At 42.4% G+C, this 20,226-nt stretch overlaps 1 protein-coding gene across 1 annotated transcript in view; it reads left to right on the top strand.

Annotated features, from left to right (window-relative positions):
- Positions 1 to 20,226, top strand: part of apaf1 (apoptotic peptidase activating factor 1) — a 40,359-nt gene that overhangs the window by 7,010 nt on the left and 13,123 nt on the right. Inside the window, exons 16-26 of the mRNA XM_065951377.1 lie at positions 203 to 328; positions 525 to 674; positions 1,936 to 2,064; positions 2,282 to 2,407; positions 2,840 to 2,959; positions 3,072 to 3,197; positions 8,553 to 8,678; positions 9,641 to 9,772; positions 9,943 to 10,068; positions 12,333 to 12,458; positions 14,781 to 14,927. Coding sequence (XP_065807449.1) covers positions 203 to 328; positions 525 to 674; positions 1,936 to 2,064; positions 2,282 to 2,407; positions 2,840 to 2,959; positions 3,072 to 3,197; positions 8,553 to 8,678; positions 9,641 to 9,772; positions 9,943 to 10,068; positions 12,333 to 12,458; positions 14,781 to 14,927 — 1,434 coding nt within the window. The remainder of the gene's footprint in view (positions 1 to 202; positions 329 to 524; positions 675 to 1,935; positions 2,065 to 2,281; positions 2,408 to 2,839; positions 2,960 to 3,071; positions 3,198 to 8,552; positions 8,679 to 9,640; positions 9,773 to 9,942; positions 10,069 to 12,332; positions 12,459 to 14,780; positions 14,928 to 20,226) is intronic.

A 20,226-nucleotide genomic window follows, 5' to 3' on the forward strand; every position in this document is an offset into this window, starting at 1 on the left:
GTAACCTTTTTAGTGGCCTACTGCGATCTGTTATTTTGACATTTTCTCCTTCTGTCTAAGTATGTAATGTTACCCCACATTACCCTTAAAGAATGATATATTCAGAAACAGAATATAAAAAGAGAAAACACCCTTTTCTTTATGCTCCTCTCTGTCTGTCTTTATCGCTCTCTTTCTCACTGCCTTCTCTCTGTTTCTGCAGTTGTGGAACCTCAACAAGCCGTCCTCCCAGAACTCCATGTTTGGCCACTGTGAGCCAGTAAACCACTGCTGTTTCTCCCCCGATGACACCTATGTGTCTACTTCCTCTAACGACGGCACACTAAAGGTGACCGCCTTTGAATTAGACACTTGTGAAGCGGTCACTTGATTGATTGCTACTTGGACGCCCAATTGAAATATCAATCGTTCTTTTTATTGTATCATAAGTGGAAAACGTGTGAAGTAAGTTAGGATTTCAAATAAACCAGCAGGAAGTTATACTTTAGTTAACTGATGTTGTTGTTTGTTTGGCACATACGCAGCTTTTCCAGGTGTCATCTGCTAACGAGTGGAAGACGATCAACGTGAGAGACATGTTTGCAGAGAGCGATGAAGGAGAGGTCCTCGTCAAGTGCAGCACCTGGACTGCTGACGGCAAACGCATCATATGTGCAGCCAGAAACGCTGCTTTGGTGAGCATTTTGAATTAGGTTCATGTTTTACTTTCACTATTATTTGCTGCATTGAGTGCCTAAATGCTTGTGTGGTGCACGTTTGGGCTAAAAACGATAAAAATCCAACAGCACAGCAGGGTTCACTTAGTCCTCGCTGTCCTTGTTGTTGGTTTCTTGTTGAACTGAAGAGGGCACCAAAGGGAGGCAGTTTGTCAGTTTGTCTTTCAGAGAGTCTCAAGAGTGTGTGTGTGTGTGTGTGTGTGTCCTGGTTGTAAATGTGAGCACCCTCCCTCCTCTGCTCTCCTGAGCTTTCCAAATCAGTCAGTCTGGTCCTGTAAGCAGTCTCTCTGTGTCCTCTACGTCTCTATGCATTCCTTCTTCTGGGAAACAACCCAAACGCAGCAGAGAAGTCCGAGCTTGTTTCTTTGGCTTTAAGGAGAGATGTTAGACTTTGATTGTTGAACGTTTGCTTTACCTTTTATAGAAACTAATTTGTATTTAACAGCACAAAGCAACACACGGATTTACATTAAAATAATGCAACCTTCACATTGGCATGAGCTGAGTTTAGGACGCATAGATTAATTGCAGTAAAACCATCCAAAAGATTGCATATTTTAGCCACCAGAGAGCACTGCCGAGTTATGTTTTTGGGCTGTAAAATGTTCCTTTTGAGTACAAATCCTGCCCACAGTTCTCCAACAACAAACACCATGTATATTTAAAGAAGTTTTGTCGTGCATTTTTAAAGTTTAGACTTTATCATTAGAACCAGTTATTGTCATAAAAGGAGAATGAACCTAAACAGAATCGTAAAGATGGTGAGGTGAGAAATCTGTGCTGCTGTTTGTGTTCGTTTATTTGATATTTTAGATATTGCAGTGTTGACATGTTACACAAAGGAAAAAGGAAGAAGCCATTATTTAGCCCTAAGTTTGTCTTTTTTACTAATAAATGACTTACAACTCCTGCGTCTTTGTAGACATATCTGTTGTTGAAAAGGTAGCTGTGTTTTCAACCACATGGATGACGATGGTTTTGTTTGATAATAATGATTTTTCGGATTGGTTTTGATGCTGATCGAGAACAGCTGTTCGATGTTGTGCTTGGCCTCTGTGTGTCCGATCGGACTTTAAAGCTGTTTGCACTGACTGACTAGATCCTTGCTTGTGTTGTTCTTACTCTCTGATGTACGTCGCTTCAGATAAAAGCGTCCGCTAAATGAATTGTAGAACTGTAGAAATGTTGATGTATTTTTCTTTCCCTCCCTGCTTCTCAGGTGTTCGACGTGGAGACATCGGGCATGTTGTTGGAGATCAGAACGAATCGTCTGAGCACGGTGCAGTACTGTCACGCCTGCCCCACCAGTAACCTGCTGGCTATCGCTTTCTCGAACTACGCTGTGGAGGTACGATAGATACTCCTTCCCTTTCTCTTGATCTAATACGCTTAACACATCCACCTGTATAGAGGAGGTTTTTTACATGTCTTTAAACTAAAGTTGTTATTATCCATGTCACTATTATATTACTCTGATATTCTGTTGAAATAGTGAATCAATATACTGGAGTGAAGTATAGTTCTGAACATGTGTGTGTGTGTGTGTGTGTGTGTGTGTCTTCCAGTTGTGGGACTTGGAGTCCAATAAGAAGATGGCCGACTGCAGCGGTCACCTGAGTTGGGTGCAGCGTGTGCAGTTCTCTCCTGACGGCTCTCAGCTGCTCTCCTGCTCCGACGACCAGACTGTCAGGGTAAGACGGACTCACTTGTGGGAGATTCATCAGTGTACCAGCGTGCACTGACACTTTCACTAGTGTTTAAATTAGCCCCATGTGGCCAGTAAAAATAAAGCCATGCTAACACGTAGCATAGCAAAAAAGACTAGTAACACATCAGCTGTCACGTTTCAGCTCCTTGTAAAGAATTCTGTGTCGGCTTTCGGGTCCAAAAAAATCTATTGAACTATATTTTTAATGGTTAAACGCATTGTATGCTAAACCAAACATATGGGCCATGATATAAATACAGAACACAAAGCTACTGTAGGAAACTGTAGGCTGCAGTTTGTTTTAGCTTATATAATGTCAGGTACGTTTCAAATCCAGTGTTAAAATGTAGCTCTTTCATGTGAAGTTTACGTCGTGTTCTGCGATTACCTGTTTCCTGTCTTGTGTTTCTAACAGCTGTGGGAGACCAAGAAGGTGCACACCTCGTCGGCAGTGTGCCTGAAAAGAGACTCTGACGTCCTCTTCAACGAGGAAGAAATCGTCGTGTCGGCTGCAGACAACTGCAACAGACTGCAGGTGGGCAGGAGAGAGAACGAGGGGAAGACTGAACAAACAAAAGTCTGAGAAGTATTCCTGTAGCGTGATGTGACTTTATCAGAAATAAAATGTGTGTGTGTGTGTTTGTCAGGTGCGGGAGGGCAGGACAGGATCAGTCCTGTTCCAGTCGGAGGAGATGTCGTCCAGAATCCGCTGTACGTGTATGTGCAGGCAGCCCTCTGCTGTTGTCCTGGGACAGGAAGATGGAACTGTGCAGGTAGGAAACACGATCAGACCGGCCGTACATACTTAACATGTTTGTTTGTGTGTAAAACATCAGCATGCACAGAGCTTTCCAATAAAGTTCCAGGTTGATGTATAAACAGAAATACAAGCAGCATTGATGATTATCAAGCAAAAAAATTAAAATATCAAGGGATTTGTCCAACTAGTGTGAACTCCAGATACTCATTATGGCATCACAGAATTAAGAAAAGTTGCAAATCCTAACGTTTTAGAGCTCGTCTAGCCTCAGGACGCACCACCAACACCTCCCTGAAAAATCCCGACCCAAATTTGGCACAGCAAGGATCTGAAGAAGCTTCCAAAATGTGTACTTCCATTTTTAATTTGCAAATGCATAAACTAAATTGCTGGACTTTTAACCCTCATTGGTGCACTCAGTTGAGCAATCATGCAAATTCTCAGACTTTTAACTTAAAGTTTCACATGTGTAATATATTTCTTCAGTGCATGTGTCGTCTTTCGGTGTTTCTTCTTGGGTTAGAATGTGTGTATATGTGTGTGTGTGTTCAGTAGCAGGTGTTTTTCAGACTATGTTAACTCCTGAGCTGCAGTGTCTTTCTTTTTTTTTTTTTTTTTAATCCGCCCTGTCAGCTGTACATCAGGTCCACTCAGACCTCCTCTTTCATCTCCGTCTGCCTCTGCTCTTACCTGTGATTTGTATTCATCGACACCCTTCACTCCTGCTCCACATTTTCATACATTACCATCTCATCACCGTCACATCCTGTTTTTGTAATCCCTCTTTTTTGTTTTGTTTATCTCTCGTCCTCTGTTTGTTCTATCTGTCCCCTCTGATCTCCTCGTTCAGATGCTCTTTGTCTCTGTGATAAATTGATGTTTGTACGCAGAGAATGTGTTCCTCCTCTGCATTGTGGAAAGTGTGTTTATCGATGTGTGTGTGTGTGTGTTTGTCCGTATTAAGATGATAAAGGACATCTTTGAAAGTTCCCGTCCTATATTAACACACACATGCTCAGTCCCCTGATACTGAACCCAGCCAGCACCTTACAGCAGAGAGCAGCTCTTAATTGATTCAAAGCTCCTGCAGTGGTAATGAATATAGAGGTTAATGATTTTAAATGCAGCTCTACTCTTGGCTCCAGAGATATGAGAGGAAAGGATTAGTGGACACGAGGATTTAAAGAAGCACAGTCGTCTTTAAACTAAGCAGAGATGTCAAAGAAGGAATGGAGAATATGAGATTTCGTTCAGACATGTTTTTAACAACCCGAGTTCCCTCAGAAGTTGCTCTGATTTGATCCGTCTGCTACGTCCACATTTCTAAACCAGTTGTGCTGAAGATTACAAAGAAACACAGAAATGCTGGAAGGTAACTGGCTGAAAGTGGAAAAGTACTACGGCCGTGGTTTCTGCAAGTTGATTTTTGATTTTGGCTTAAAGAAATGAATAGCTAACCTTTGGCGAAACAAAGACTCATTTGGCAGTGTTTCTTTTGTGTTTGTGGTTGCCGACAGGAACTTTGAAGAGTGTTGCTTTTCTTTAAATATTGCAAGCAAAGTGTTCATTATGACCTTGTACACCATCTTATTTACAATATGCAGCATCTTATTTACAATATGCAGCATCTTATTTAATTTGTTAAGACTTATATTTGTCAGTGTAACACATTTGTTCATTGGAGGAGAACTCGTCAACCGCGATTGGATGATTTGGTAATGGGAACGGTCTCTGTATCCACAGTCGTATTAGCATTTCCCTTTTCATGAAAATGATCCCAAATTCTGATATTTTCTAAACAAAATCATGATTGTTTTGTAGGATTTTATAATTAAATTCAATAGCATCAACTGATGAGAAGTCCTTTTACTTTTTTTTTTTTTTATAACTTTCTATATATCTTGATGGTCATGCATTAATCTAAAGAACTGAACATTTTTCAGTTTACATTTCATCAGTTTCCTCCTACAGATTTAAACGTCACCGCTTTGCACCTTGTCGTAGTCCCTGAATTAAACACCAGAGGGAGCTCAGGTGTAAGTTTGATGCCAATGACCACTGCATTGAAATCATTTCCCTTTTGTAAAGTTGTTTACAACCCGCTAACTGTATGCATAATATCTGTAGTGATGTATCTACGTCAGTGTCAGTGAAACAAACCCGCTTTGCACAGCTGATCTAAAGGAATCTGACACGTTTAAAAGTTGTCAGGAAAAGAGAGAATGTATGACTGTTTACGATTGAAAAATTATGCAAATGTGAGTGAGTGCTTGTGTGCATGTCTGTGTGTGTTCTGTGGCAGGCAGCAAGGCTTACAGCTAGTCAGGTGCTGAGGAGGGTCGGCTGCAGGATCCGACGACTGCTGACCCCCTTCAGGGGTCTGATGCTGGCTGTAGGGCTTTGCACGGGCAGCGTGCAGGTATGGTAGGGAAAGAGTCTTTTCTGTTTGTGTGTGCCTCTCAGATCCTTCAATAATCACCCCAATAAAACACACACATGTACGAGAAGTATGTGCGCATACTGATGCTGTTTCGGTAAACACATTCTGCAATGCTTCATCTACCTGTTTACTCCTAAGGATGAGGTGTACCCCATTGCTCCCCTTTACATTATCCTGTTTTTTAAGATTTGTTTATTTTGTTTACCAAACACCCCGAGGCATTTCCCTGAATGCACCATCCCAGAGAATCCTTGAGCCGGATGTGTTAAGCCCCCTCCAAAGTACTCTCTCCCAGGCTTTGAAACTTTCAGCGTCTCTCAGTACGTCGGCGCTTTGACAAACACGGTCGGCGTGCCCCAAGGCTTGTTCTGCACAGACATTTCAACCCTCTCCGCTGAGATGTAAATATTTTAGTGGCTGCTGTAATCCCAATCGTCGTGGGCCTTTTCTTTTATCCTTTAATAATCTGCAGGTGCTGTGCCGGACTGAAGATAACACGGTGCTGTTTTGATTGTTTTACTCCTTCAGTGAAGAAAGCGTTGTCACCTGAGATTCCTGTGCTTTAAAATCCTGGTTTTAAAATGAAGTTTAATGAGTGATGGACTGTATGACTTTCACTAAATTATTGTTTGATAAGTTTGCGAAGTTGCAGAGTCAGCAGTATTAAGGCAAAACCCAAATTCTTTATATATATCTATATATATATATATATAGATATATATATCTCACTGTCACTGCATATCATTATTTTGAAGCTCGTAGAAAAATGGAAGGCTTTGATAAATATCGTAATTAATTTTAGACTTCTCTTTTATTTTATGACTTTATTGTAGAGACAGGAAAGTGGAAAGAGTTAGAAATCAGGGAGAGAGCGTGTGGAGAAGGACATGCGGAAAGCAGCCACAGGTCGGATTTGAACCAGGGCCGCCCAGAGGTGCGCAAACTAACCACTAGGCCATCATTCCTCAGATTATATACAGTATGTTTTGCCTCATTTGCGCCACCTGCTTGTTCAGTCGAGCTGAAAATGTTCAGGGTCCAACAACACGTTATGTGCATTATAGAAGGACCGTATAGAAGAGCTGAGGGAACATCAGGATGAGGAAACATGGTGCCTAATTTTGATGGGGGGAATTTCATAGAAGTAAAGGAACATATGGAGGACCCTTATTGTAGCATGCTTACAAGGACAAGGTTACATTTTTAGATATTATTTCCTCTCATGCTTATACTATTTAGTGCTCAATTGATGTTGAATGTCATATGTTTGAAGTTATTTTACCCTAAAGTATAAGAAAACATCAGGTCCTGTACTTATTGGCGGTTGATGAAAAGTTTAGGGATAAGCGATGGTATGACAATCCACTCGTTGGAAAAACTAAAAATCTGGAACCAAATTTCACAGCAACCCGTCAAATACTTGTTGAAACTCTAGACTTGGCTGACTGTCCGTCCCTTGAGCCACATCACTAGCAAGACTGAGAGCCGCTTTTAAATCCATAAAGAGCTTCTGGAGTTCTATTGGCCCGTAATGTTCCCGTTGATCCGGTTGACCTTTTGAGGGCTTTTCGAGACGTCTTGTATGTCTCTGGAAAATCAGCTTTGAGGACTCCATGAAACATCCCCAGCTGAAGAGCTTAGAAGAAAAGGTTTTTATGCAGAAACAGATATCCCAAGTGAGAATGCATGATGACGTTTTTTTTTTTAAATTCTCTCTCTGAGACTTTGAGCATCAAAGCGGTTTTGTTCTCCGACTCCTTCAGTCACATCTCCAGCGCTGACGGACCCCCGGCAGCCCTTGGCGGCCTTGACCGGACTGAGCTGAGTTGGCTCCACTCTCTCTTTTTGAAGTGCTTATCACCATCTAGCCAGCAGCAGCAGCACTTCACCTCTCCTTCTCAATTACACCCCTCGAAAAATGTGACTCCTTGTCAGGATCCCTTATTAAACTTTCTGCGACACTTTCCCTCCCTGAGCTTATCTCGGCGAAGAGAACGAGCATTTGAGGATTGCTTAGATATTCTAGACACCAGGTGTGAACTTTGAGTGACTTCTTGGTACAGCAGATCTTCCAATGTGCTGAATTTCTATTGTTTTCTTAGTCAAGTGATATCTTTATGTGTCATACAAGTATACTTATACCCCCATAACAAACGCGTTAGCAGGGTCACTCTGTGGTATGTCATCATTCATCTGGTCGGAGCAACTCCTGGTCAGGACTGAAATAAACCCACAGATATTGATTCACTTGGTATAAAACTTGTTACAGATTTGAAGGGTTCCCCAGAAGGTGAATCTTTTAATGACTTTTCTGCCATCACGAGGGTTAGATCAGTTGTCGTTTTTATAAAATATCTCAAAGGCTATTGGGCTGATTTTGGAGGCGTTTGGTGAAGACATCCATGTCGTGAAGATGAAAGTGACTTCAGTTATCCACGACTCTTTGTCTTGTGCCATGACCAAGTAGTGGCCTTCAATGATCACTTCAAATATTTCCGCAAATTCAAGATGGATTGGCTCAAAATTCTGTAAAATCACTCACTGTTTTCAGAACATGCACATGAAAAACTTTGGTGACCCCTTGACTTTTTCCTCCAGTGTCAGGAGGAAATGGAAATGTATGATTTTGAGTCAAAATATTCAATATTTATTAAATTTATTGCCTTAAAATGATCTTCACACATTCATGTTACCTTCAGGACTTAATTTCAAGAAAGCAAATCAATTCAATCATGTCAAAACACAACTGACATTCCCTTCATCCTCAGCTGTACTTTATTTGGTGCCATTTAGCCAATGTTGACGTGCTAACAAACTTAACCAAGGTGGTGAACAGAGGCAGCAGCAGTCTCACAGAGCTGTTAGCCTCTGTGGCTTGTTTTTGTGTACTGAATAATTGTGTTGCTAACCTCTGTCTCATCCTTCCAGGTGTTGGAGGTGCCTTCAGGGAAGCTCCTGGCCACCCTGCTGGGACACACCAAGACGGTGCTACACTGCAAGTTCACCCAAAATGGCCAGACGCTCATCACCTCCTCCGAGGACACCACAATAAGGGTGAACTAAACAACTTTAGCTGCACCCTTTTTTTTCTTTTAAATTTCCCTTTTCCTGCCAAGTCTTCCTCTTTGTTTTGCTCCCATTCATCACCGTCTCCTATATCCTCACCATCTTTTCTCGCCTAATTCATGGCGTGCTCTTTCACCTCCTCCTCCAAACCCTTTTTTTTTTTCTACTCCCCTATCGATTATTCCTCCTCCTCCCCGTTTCTCACCTCGAGTAAAACTGCCTGCTCTGCTCTTTCACCTCTCCCCACCTGTTACACTCTAGCAGCTTCTCTGTCGACCTCTTACCCTCTCCATTCTTCATCGTCTACTCTCCTTTTCGTCTACTCTCCTTTTCCACCTGAGATGGATCTTCTTCATCTCCCTCCCACTCTCGTTTGCTGCTCTCAGTGTTTGTGTGCGAGTATGTGTGTGTGTGTGTTTCCTATTGTTACGGTCCGTCAACCCCCCTTCTGTTCATGCTCCGTTGCTCATTCCCCCTTTCTCCTCTCCTCCCCTCTCTCATCTCCTCCTCCTCCTCCTCCTCCGTCTCCATCTCCTCTTCTTTGCCGACAGACCTGTCCACTGCAGCACTTCCCTCCTCTCTCCAACAACGCAGTACCTTGTTCCGTATTCATGCGGCTGCTGCCTGTGCTATCACTATTCCCAAACCGTCTGTCGCGCACTCAGAAGCTATTCAGATTCACGCTGTTTGACTTGTGCTCGCTAGGAAGTCGGCAGTTTGTATTTAGGTGTTAAAGCAGACGCAAAGTGAATGGAAAAGAAACGTAATGGCACTTGTGTCAGCGGGTGATGGATTGTAACCTCGGGAACAAATGACAGATTTTATTCAGAAGGAGAACATTTTCAAATTGCTCTCGAGGAATGATTGATGGAATGATTCAGATCCTTGAGCTCAGTTGAACTCTAATAATGATTATTATCCCTGTTTTGTGCGTCTGCCGCCCCCTGTAGGTGTGGAGGTGGCAGTCAGGGGAGTGTAAAGTGCTGCAGGGTCACAAGGAACAAGTCAGATGCTTCTCCATGCTCTCCAACTCACCTACTGACACCAGGCTGCTGTCCTGGTCCTATGATGGCACAGCCAAGGTAACACACACACACACACACACACACACACACACACACACACACACACACACACACACACACACACACACACACACACACACACACACACACACACACTGAACATGAAATCCCCAGCAGCATGAAATGGAATAGAAAATAACCTCTTTCTTTGACATCCTCTCTTCAAGTTGTGGGACTCGGAGAGCGGCGAGAAGCTGCGCGACATCGAGGCTCATCGGGGAGCCATCCTGTCCTGTCATGTCTCGCCAGACGGATGCCTCTTCGCCACCACCTCTGCTGACAAGACTGCTAAGGTTCAACACTTACACACACTCACACACACACTCACACACTCATGGGATGAGACATATCTGTCAGTGCTGCCAGTAACAACATGACCTATTACACATAAACGTCTTCCCTCAAAACCTCCGTCTGAACGGATTATGTACAACACATGCACAGGGACGTGTTTGAGGCGAGCTAGTTAAGATAGCATAGAGGTTAGCATGCAGCAGATGGCCCCCGGGGCCCGCTGAGTTAGCTGTGGGTCACTCTGTCCTCCCAGAGTCATGTCCAGACCAACTGGCCTGCAATCGACCCTCCTCCCTGTCTGGTTGCAGTTTTTGGCCAGGTCGACTTTTACCAACAGCGCTGTGCTCGACTTTAGTCTGACTTTGACTCACTCTGCGGGACGGAGACACGCTTTGTGACCTTTCAGCATCAAGCTTTAAAATGATTGCTTTTCCTTGCATAGTACATCCTGAACAGTACAGAAACTGCAGTCCGGGTTACTCTCTGTGTCTGTGAAACAGGCAAACTTAGCACACTTACTTTATGCAGCAAAAAATCTTGGATCCACTTCAGGTATATGTTTTAGTAGGAAACCACACCTGTCGTTAAACATCCTGCATACCAATAGGCTAAGCTCTTAAACAGCCATCTTTGTTTTTGGAGTCCACTTTTTTACTACCTTCAAGGGGGGGTGAAAGACGCTCACAACTAGAGTTCTAACCCAAGACTTTGAGATCAGATATCTTCTAGTGAATGATAAAGAATTCTGTTTGTGATATTAGAAAGGACTCTCCCTGTAAATATTTAAACACCAGCACACTTGTCTAAGACATAAGAAGTATCAATGGGATGTTGCTCTCTGTGAAGAAATGAGTCAGTAGTTAGACTTTTGTAAAACATTTTTGCTATATTGATATTGTATGATGAATTCACTTTGAATATTTTATCAACCTGAGATGTTTTTTAAATAACACCCGGCTTTTTTATGTCGAATATTTTTGGGGGTTTTTCTCCGTTTTTTCCAAACATTGACCTCATGAGGATCTAACTTGTAACATTTTGTTATCTTGTATGGAATAAGTGTGTCGCCTTGCCGTTTACTCATGGATGCTTTTGTTCAGATTTCCCTGCTCTTTATATGAAGTGAATATCACTCCCCTTCCTCTGATTGTCCTTCATTTTCTTGCATCATGAAACAGCTGCAGGATAGGTCCTAGTTTTATACTTATCCTTCCAATATTTAACCATGAATGTCCCTGAATGTCCAGTATTTGGAACAAGCCGCTCTCATATGCTTTTGTTTAAATCAGCTGATCTCCAGCCACTGCCTCAAAATTTCCCACAGGAATTCTCATTTGATTGACACTTACAGTAGAGTAACAGTTACTGGGTCGGCAGCCAACCTGGCTTCCATCGGTAGACGTTACTGAGGGAGGATGTGTGTTTTAGGGATTTGGCAGAGAGGATAATTGAGATGTGTGTGTGTGTGTGTGTGTGTGTGTGTGTGTGTGTGTGTGTTGTGGTGCTGGTTAGCAGCCAGTCACATAGTCCTTGCTCTCCAGACCGAGCAGAGGCTTTGGTAGTTTAAAACACACACAAACCCAAAGTCCACAGTCTCCCTCCATCCAAAAGGTCAAACCATGAGGCTCAGCAATGAGTGTTCCTGTGGCGCACCACCAAAAGAAGCATATTTTCTTCAGATATTTTCTCCTCCACCGCTGTCTTTGTACCCCCCCCCCACCTTCTCCTCTTTTTCTTACTCTCTCCTGACCTTCACATGAATAGGACCGTGTGTGTGTGTATGTATGTGTGTGTGTGCAGACATAGTTAGCCGCCTGCCAAATGAAGTGCCTAATTATGAGTTGTGTTATTTTCAGTGCGGCGCAGGATGTGACCGGGGAGAGGATGGAGCACAGAGGGAGGGGGAAGAGAAAAAAGAGGGAGGAAAATAAACGGGAACAATGGATGAGACACAGAAAGTAAAGAAGGGAAATCCAAACACGGCGAGAGAAAGCGAACGGCAGAGAGTTGGAGGGAGCTCATTAACAGTTTCATTATTCAGATGCAGCATCATTACAACATAATGTCTGCATCTGAGACGATTATTTCTCCTCATAAGACCTATTAACAAGCGGTGAACAGAAATAAACTTCACAATTATTATCAAATGTTATTCTCAGGTGAAGCCCGCTGTATTGATTCTTATAATTGTATTTAACTGACTGTCCATCCTCTGCAAGAAAATGCTCTAATGTCTCCTTTATTTATTGCTGTCTTCTTCTAGTTGTGGCACTGCGAGTCGTGGCAGTGTGTCGGCACACTGAGCGGCCACCAGGACTGTGTCCGCAGCTGCAGGTTCTCCTGGGACAGCCGGTGCATCGCGACGGGAGACGACAACGGAGAGATCAGGGTGAGCGAACAAAACATTTTAGCATTAGCTTCTTCTTTTTTTTTTTCTCCTTCACTTGATTTGCTTGTGAAATACAATAATAGAAAGGTAATGTAAGAGGGAGAGAGGTGGTCACATTTCAGCACATTTTGCATTTCTCACACGGAGTTACTGGTACTGGAATTCACTCTCATTTAGGTTGTAATGCTGAAATGCATTGTCTGAAATCTCCTTCATCACAGAACCTAAAGGCAGAAAGTTGCCTTGAAGAAGTTAGGGAAGGGATATTTTCATATTATTATAAGATTTCAGAAAATAAGCAAGTTATGAGTAGATAGGAGGAGTGGGGGGAGGTGTGTATTCACAAAGTTGCATTGTGTTACGAATATGAGAAGTATAATTCCTTAATCCGCCTATTTTGCCATGGAACATTAAAAAAATGCAATTATAGCAGCAGTCAACATTTATTCCAGAGATCAGCCCCTAATTACACCTCATCACTCATTTAGATAAAGTGCTTACTAATACATCATGATTGCTGCAGTGCACAGAGGAGGGGAGACATGAAAGGAAGTGGGCAGGGCTCCCTCTCAGATTCTGTGTAGCAGGAGTTGCAGGATGTGCGAGGAGATGTGATGAAGAGAGCAGGAAGAGGAGGAGACGTCTGACAGTGGGAGGTGAAGGAGAGGACTTGGGCTGCCAAATTGGATCCCCAAGGCTTTGGAAGTCTGTTACCGAGCGTACACAAAAAAACACAAACCGAGACACACGGAAAGTAAATGGAAAAAGTGAGACTGAGATGAGAGACAAATAAGGAGGAAGTCGTGCAGCACGGCTCGGCCCGCGGCGTTGCCTCGGTCAACAAGGGGTTAACGCCCTCTGGTGGCCTCTGAGCTGCTCTGCTCCATTATCCAGAAATGGGCGAATCCATCAGATCCAATTACATAAAGCACACTGAAAAACTCGACGCCTGTTTCTATGGAAACAAATGTGAGTCATTCTGCACAAAAGCATGCCAAGTGTTAAATATAGCTGTACGTGTGATGTGTCATTGTCAAATGGACATGGCATGTGAACGCTTGCATAACAGCTGCAATCGACATGATGTGCTTCACTGGTGACGATTGAATCATAAAGCATCTTTGCATTATATATGAGGTGCATCATGGGTAATTCCTCATTTAGATTCAGACACACTGTATAGGAGTGCAGACTCTCTTTCTGCTTATCTTGACCTTGAAAGCAAGCAATATTATCAATAAGGTTGGGACAAAATATCGATCCGGCAATATCGGCATCCTGTCTTATGTGATAAAATAATAAAATTGCTGATGCCATATTTAGATATTTTAATGTAATCCCTGCCTCAAGGCTTCACTTCTTCATGGCTCCTCACAGTGGCACTTATGACATGAACGAGGGTAACATGAAAGAAAGTTAGGCGGCCAAAGCGGTTGAAAGCAGGATAAAAGACGGGAAAACGGCGGGATAAAGTCCTAAAATGGTGAAAAGAAATGAAGAGGTGAAAAAACGAAGTATGTTGTATACGCTGACATGAACTTCTACCTTCCTAAAAGAGCACATGTCACTCCGCTGTTCATCTCCTTACACTGGCTCCCAGTTACTGCTCGCATCAAATTTAAAACTCTGCTGCTCGCTTACAAAACAGCGACAAAAACGGCTCCTCCTTACTTTAACTCTCTCATCCAGGTCTACACTCCCTCCCCCCTACTACGCTCTGCCAATGAAAGGCGTCTGATCCAACCTTCACAACAGGGTCCTAAGTCTCTGACTAGACTCTTCTCCTCTGTCGCCCCCCGGTGGTGGAATGAACTTCCAAACTCCATTCGATCTGCAGAGTCCCTCTGCTCCTTTAAGAAAAAGCTGAAGACCCAGCTCTTTCATGAATACCTACTAACTTAATGATGATGGTCTCCATATTATTGATGATGATGATGGTAATGACGATGGTTTTTGTTTGATGACGACGACTTATAAGATGGTTTCTATACTGATTAGAGCTCTCAAGAACTACCGTCCATGTTGTGCTTTGCCTCTGGTCACTTCCTGTCAGCACCTGTGTGTCCAATCAGACTCAAAGCTGATCGTTTGCTCTTACTGACATTCTTCCCTTTTTTCTTGTGTTGTACTTACTCTCTGATGTACGTCGCTTTGGATAAAAGCGTCTGCTAAGTGAATTGTAGAATTGTAGAATGAACTGAATTTATCCGTCTGTATGTTTGTACTCGATCCACGAGTGTGTAACTCATCTTGGTCTGTGCTTATCAGTGACAGTCTACCTTATGATTGTCTTTGATCTAAGTTTCAGTTGTTCTGTTACAGCTCTGGAGCGTCAAAGACGGCTCTTTGCTGAAAATTTGCTCCCGTGAAGGTAAAGACGCCATGGACTCACTGCACGGAGGCTGGGTGACTGACCTGCACTTCTCCCCAGATAACACTCTCCTGGTCTCCACCGGAGGCTACGTCAAGGTACGTCAGAGTATATTCTATATGTTCAAACTGATAACTCAAAGTCTGCCTGGGTTATATGGACTCAAAAGGAAGAAGATGGATAAACAAAACAGTTTTTTAAATTTATATAGTTTATCTTATTACATTTATTGGAGGGGGAATTTAGTGCCTTCATTAAGTCAATCATTGAGACAGAAAATGAGTAATGGCATAGATGGGGTATAATGAGCAACAAATGTTTCTAGCCAGATTTGCACAGGGATGTGTTGATGCCAGGACATTTTTATTTGTAGTTTCAGGGTTTGGATTTTACACTCATGGCAAGCAAAACCCCTTGACAAACACTACAATTGTTTTAATATGAATTAGCAAAAGAAAGGCATATACTGGTAAATATTAAAGGTGACATTTTATACTCCTTTTCAACAAGTTTAAATAAGTCTCAGAGCTCCCCAAGACATGTCTGTGGAGTTTCTTGATAAACATCCACTCTGATCCTGTATTTGATCATGTCTATAAACTCCTCTATTTCAGCCCTGCTCAGAACAGGCTGTTTCTGTGTCTGTACCTTTAAATGTAAATAAGCCGTGTTTGACCACGCCCCCTCTCTGGAAGGTGGCTTGGACTTTCTTGCACCATGCCCTATTTTTTACGGTTAGAAGGCAGACTCAGAACTAGCTGTGGGAGCGTCAGCCACCTGGGGGAGGGGTTACTTCCCTTTGTGATGTCATGAAGGGACATTTTCTGGAAAGTGGAGCAGGCAAAAGAGGCAGAAGATGGACTTTTCTCATAATTGGAGGGTTTGTGGAAAAACTAGAGACACTTATTAGTGTTAGAAAAACTTTCCTGAAGTGCATTTTGCATAATATGTGACCTTTAAATATTAGTTTGCTTGATGCATTAAATCCCAAAGTTGCAACCGATTTTCGAAAATGACCTCTCATTGCTCTAGTGTTAAGATACCTTTTTAAAATTCTATAAAGCAAATAAAACACAGTCTGGCCAGTTGGCGCCTGAATGCATCGTCTGCCTCTTTCTGCCCACGTTTTCGACTCGAGTGTATAAATTGTAGCCCATAAATTAACCTCCACAAATTCATGAAGCATAATACCTTCACCCTCGATGCCCCTTTCTTCAACAACATATCCATGTGTATGTGAAAACAATACAAAAGAGCACTCGACATGGACTATTGTTACATCAACAACAGAAGCACAGCAGTGGTGCAGGTTTACATAAAAACACTCAATACCTGAGAGAGCGATTCAGTGCCTCCTTGTGACGTGACCAGAATAATGTGAGTGTGTGTGTGTGTGTGTGGCTCTTTCTTATTGCCTTTACTTTTACAAGAGGTAGGGTCACAGAGCGGGCAGTCTGCGCCGCGCTCTGATTGGCTATTTGCTGGGCAATGATGTAATCCTCGAGGGAGAGCAGATCTGATCGATGAGGCTTTATATCTCAGATTACTCATGACACCGGGTGTGTGGTTGTGTTTGTGTGTGCATGATTGTGTGCATGCGCGCCTTTTTGTGTACACCTTCTTGTGTGGGCCGACTGAGATGTTACTTTCGGACGCAGCGGTTGCTGTTGTTCAGGCTTTTTATAGGCAGATGGCCAAAAATACATCATCATTTTGTTTACAGCCGCTTTGTTTTGTTTTGTTGACAAGATCATTAAACCTGGAAATGAGTTCAAACACGATGAGAGCCACATATTAATTCCTCTAAATGAATACCATTTGTTTTCATATATATATATTTTTTTTACGATCATTCAGAATTCAAAAGATGATTTTGAAAAAAAGAAAAACTTGCAGCTGTGAGAGCCAGAATTATTTCCACATTTGTGTCCACACAGCACATATGCAGTTTAAAGGTGGCAATGAAAAGCCCTCAGGAGGCTATTAAAAAGACAGATGAGGTGCTAAAAAGGACACCAGACAAAGTAGCATGACATCATATGTGTCACCTAAAGGTTTTAAATTAATGGCCTCTCTGACAGAGAAGAGCGTAAGGTTGCGCTTGAATCAGTGAGCCAAAAAAATCGATTTGAGGACGTAGAAGACGAGGACCACTTTGGGCAGTATTTCAAGATTTTGGATTGTTAGCTAATAAGACATGGCTAAGTAGAGAAAGGTGTTATCACAATAATTATGGTAAATGGACTTGAGCTTGTAAAGCGCTTTTCTAGTCAGCTGACTACTCAAAGCTTTTTTTTACACTGCAGGTCACACCTACACATTCACACACTGATAGCGGAGGCTGTCATGTAAAGTGTCCATCAGTATTAACTTATCCCATTCATACACATGTATATGCAACTGCTGAAGCAGCGGGAGCAACTTGGAGTTAAGTGTCTTGCTCACATCTGACATATGGAGGCAGCAGCAGCTGGGTAACGAACCCCAAACTTCCTGTTTGAGAGACGACCGACTCTACCAACTGATCAGCAGCCGCCCTGCCCCCAGCGTTCTAAATACATGTACATTGTAAGCATATTAACTACTGATATGATTTGTTTGGTTATAAATAAGCTTTACATACAGTTCTGCTCTTTTGAACGCATCAAAGAAGCGCTCAGCAGCCAGCTTAGGTCCTCGTTACATCATCAAGACCCTTGTAATTATCCCGTAAACGACCTGCAGATCACTTTATTTCTGTACTTCACACTTGATTTTTTTCTTTTCTTAAGCCAGACGTGTTGACGTGATGGATCAGTGTGTGGATATGAGGAGCAGTGATGGATCATTAAACCTGTGAACCCTCCTAAGACAAGAGCTTTGATTGATTAATCCTACTGTGTGTTAGGCGGACAGCTCCGAGAGGCCATCCTGTCCGTCTAATGACAGAGTGTGTGTATCTCTTATGACACACGATACAGCCTTTACAGTGAGGAAGCATGATCAAAAAAATCTATCCATATATTCAAATAATTTTGGAGTACATTGTTATTTAAAAATTCAGCTTTCTTCCCTTTTCTTATCTAAATATATGATAACTAAAGGTAATTATGTTTCTGTGTAAACTTAGGATACTAGTGTGCTCAAATTAAATATTGACAAACGTCTAAAATAAAATCATGGAATCTTTTAATTATTTCTCTGTCAGTCTTGTAAAAAAAAAAAAAAGGATTGGCCATCGTCTGGACGTCCTCAGAAGGGTGTTTGGTTTGTATTTATCCTCAGCTGGTGTTCGGGGGAGATTTCATTACGAGGGATCAGTGGGACTGAATTAAATGTGCATTTGGATCAAAGATGAAAACTGATGAATATTGAAGATTAGTTTGAATGCCACAAAACAAAGGCTTCTCTGCGCCGTATAAAATGTTCTTTATTGTGGGAAGTAAAGACTTAACAACGAAACGCGGTTATAAAATGAAACAAAATGATGTAATGCTTATGATAGTATCTAAAATGTCATGGATCTAAACATACATATAGCATTATTATTATTAGAAGCTCATAGCTCACAGGAGTCTAGTGCACAGTCTGTTCTTTGTGTTCTTGACCTATGACTCATTTTAAGCAGAACAGTTGTTGTGCGTTTGCTTTCAGACATTATGAATATCTTCTTTTTTTAGATTTACGTATCATATGTGAATATGAACAAAACCCTTTGAAGCAGTGGTTCTCAACTGGTCTAGCCTAAGGACCCACCGCCAACTCCTTCATTAAAATTGTGACCCAAATTTCTGATATTTTTTTAGATTTATTGAAAAATTGTGCAGTTTGGACCTCAGATGACAAACTAGTGAAGGAACAAAAAGCAACATGTTTTAAGAGCGCGTCATAGACTTTTTGACATGTTTTTTTTTTCCAGTCACATGTTTGCGACCCACTGATAACAGCTCAGCGACCCACCAGTTGAGAATCACTGCCCTAAAGCATCACTTTTGTTTTATTTCTACCTTCAGCTATAGAGATCCATTAAATAGTTCTCTACTCCTGAAACACACACCGTTATGATGGAAAAATTCAAAAAATCTTCCAAAAATACCAGCTATGCTTCACCGTGACAGTATTCCTGGAAGAGAATTGTTGGGAAATAGATAAAGAAGTCGAGTGCAGAACAGGCATGTTCTTTCTTCTTGTGAAAGTGAGTCAGTGGAGGGTTTTTTTTTTTTTTCAGCCATCAACATCAGAAGCCTTTTATCAGAACGCCTCAGCGTGCTGCCGCTGCTGAACACGATGATGTTGTTATTGTTCCGATGAGCGCAGAAGAAGTGACAGCGGGTGACGTCTCCTGCCGTCCTCTTCTAGTTGATGGGTTGATATGATGCAACGTGAGGCCTGTAGCGTGAGGGCTCTTGTTTTCTGGTTTATTGCTGTGTTTTATTTTTTTTAAAACTCGTCTCTGTCAGCACTCCTGCTTTAATCACCTGTCAAGCTGCTTTTTTTTGTTTTTTTTAAATCGTTGTCCGTGCGTCTCTTGCTCTCGTTCGGTTTTACCCCTCCCTCCTCTCTCGCTGTATGCTCAGGTGAATGGTGTGAGTGTAATTAAAAGCAGCGGGTTATTGTGTGCTTGTCCAATCCCCTGTTGTGTGTCGCTACCTGCGTTGAGTGTTTAATTAAACATCTCGTATGCTTCTTTCACTTTACATGATGAAACACAACGCAAACTATAGGCTTTGTATTGTTGGATTAGGTTGTAAAAGTCAAGCCAACATGCCTCGGTGCAGATGTGTGTGTGTGTGTGTGTGTGTCAGGTTGTGATGAAGTGGTGCAGTCCAGTACCTCTGAGAGCAGCTGTTACATCCTACACTGACTCCCATCAGTCCTCCCTCCCTCTACTCCGGGTGCTGCCAGGAAGTGCTGTACCTGTCTCACACCTGGCCTTGACACACACACACACACACACACACACACACACCACACAAAGGCGGATGAACACACACCCCAACCCGCCAGTGACACTATTGTCACAGTGCCTTGATGCAAGAGGGGGGCGGCAGGTGTGAAAAGGCTCATCCTGACTCCACGAGCGTTCACACACACACGGCCAGCGTCCCTGAACAATTCACACCAAGGCGTCCTGTTGCAGCAGAAACAAAAGTTCTTCCTCGACATTCTGACAAGTAATTGAACCTTTTTTTCATGTTGTCAATAGTAACTCATACTCAGAAGTGTATTTACTGCACAAAGAGATGAAAGGCTTGTCCTTGTGTAGCCTTAATCAATGTCTCTGCGTGGCTCTGGAGCTTTGTCTGTTTCACTGATCCGACTGTCAAGAAAGCCAGAATGAGATGCCATCTCTCCAGCAGGGATAACCAATCTGTTCTATTCTGTTAATCTGCACATTTCACTTTCAACTTGCTCTCT

The sequence above is a fragment of the Labrus bergylta genome, chromosome 23 (assembly GCF_963930695.1).
Source record: "Labrus bergylta chromosome 23, fLabBer1.1, whole genome shotgun sequence".
In the NCBI taxonomy this organism is placed as follows: domain Eukaryota; kingdom Metazoa; phylum Chordata; class Actinopteri; order Labriformes; family Labridae; genus Labrus; species Labrus bergylta.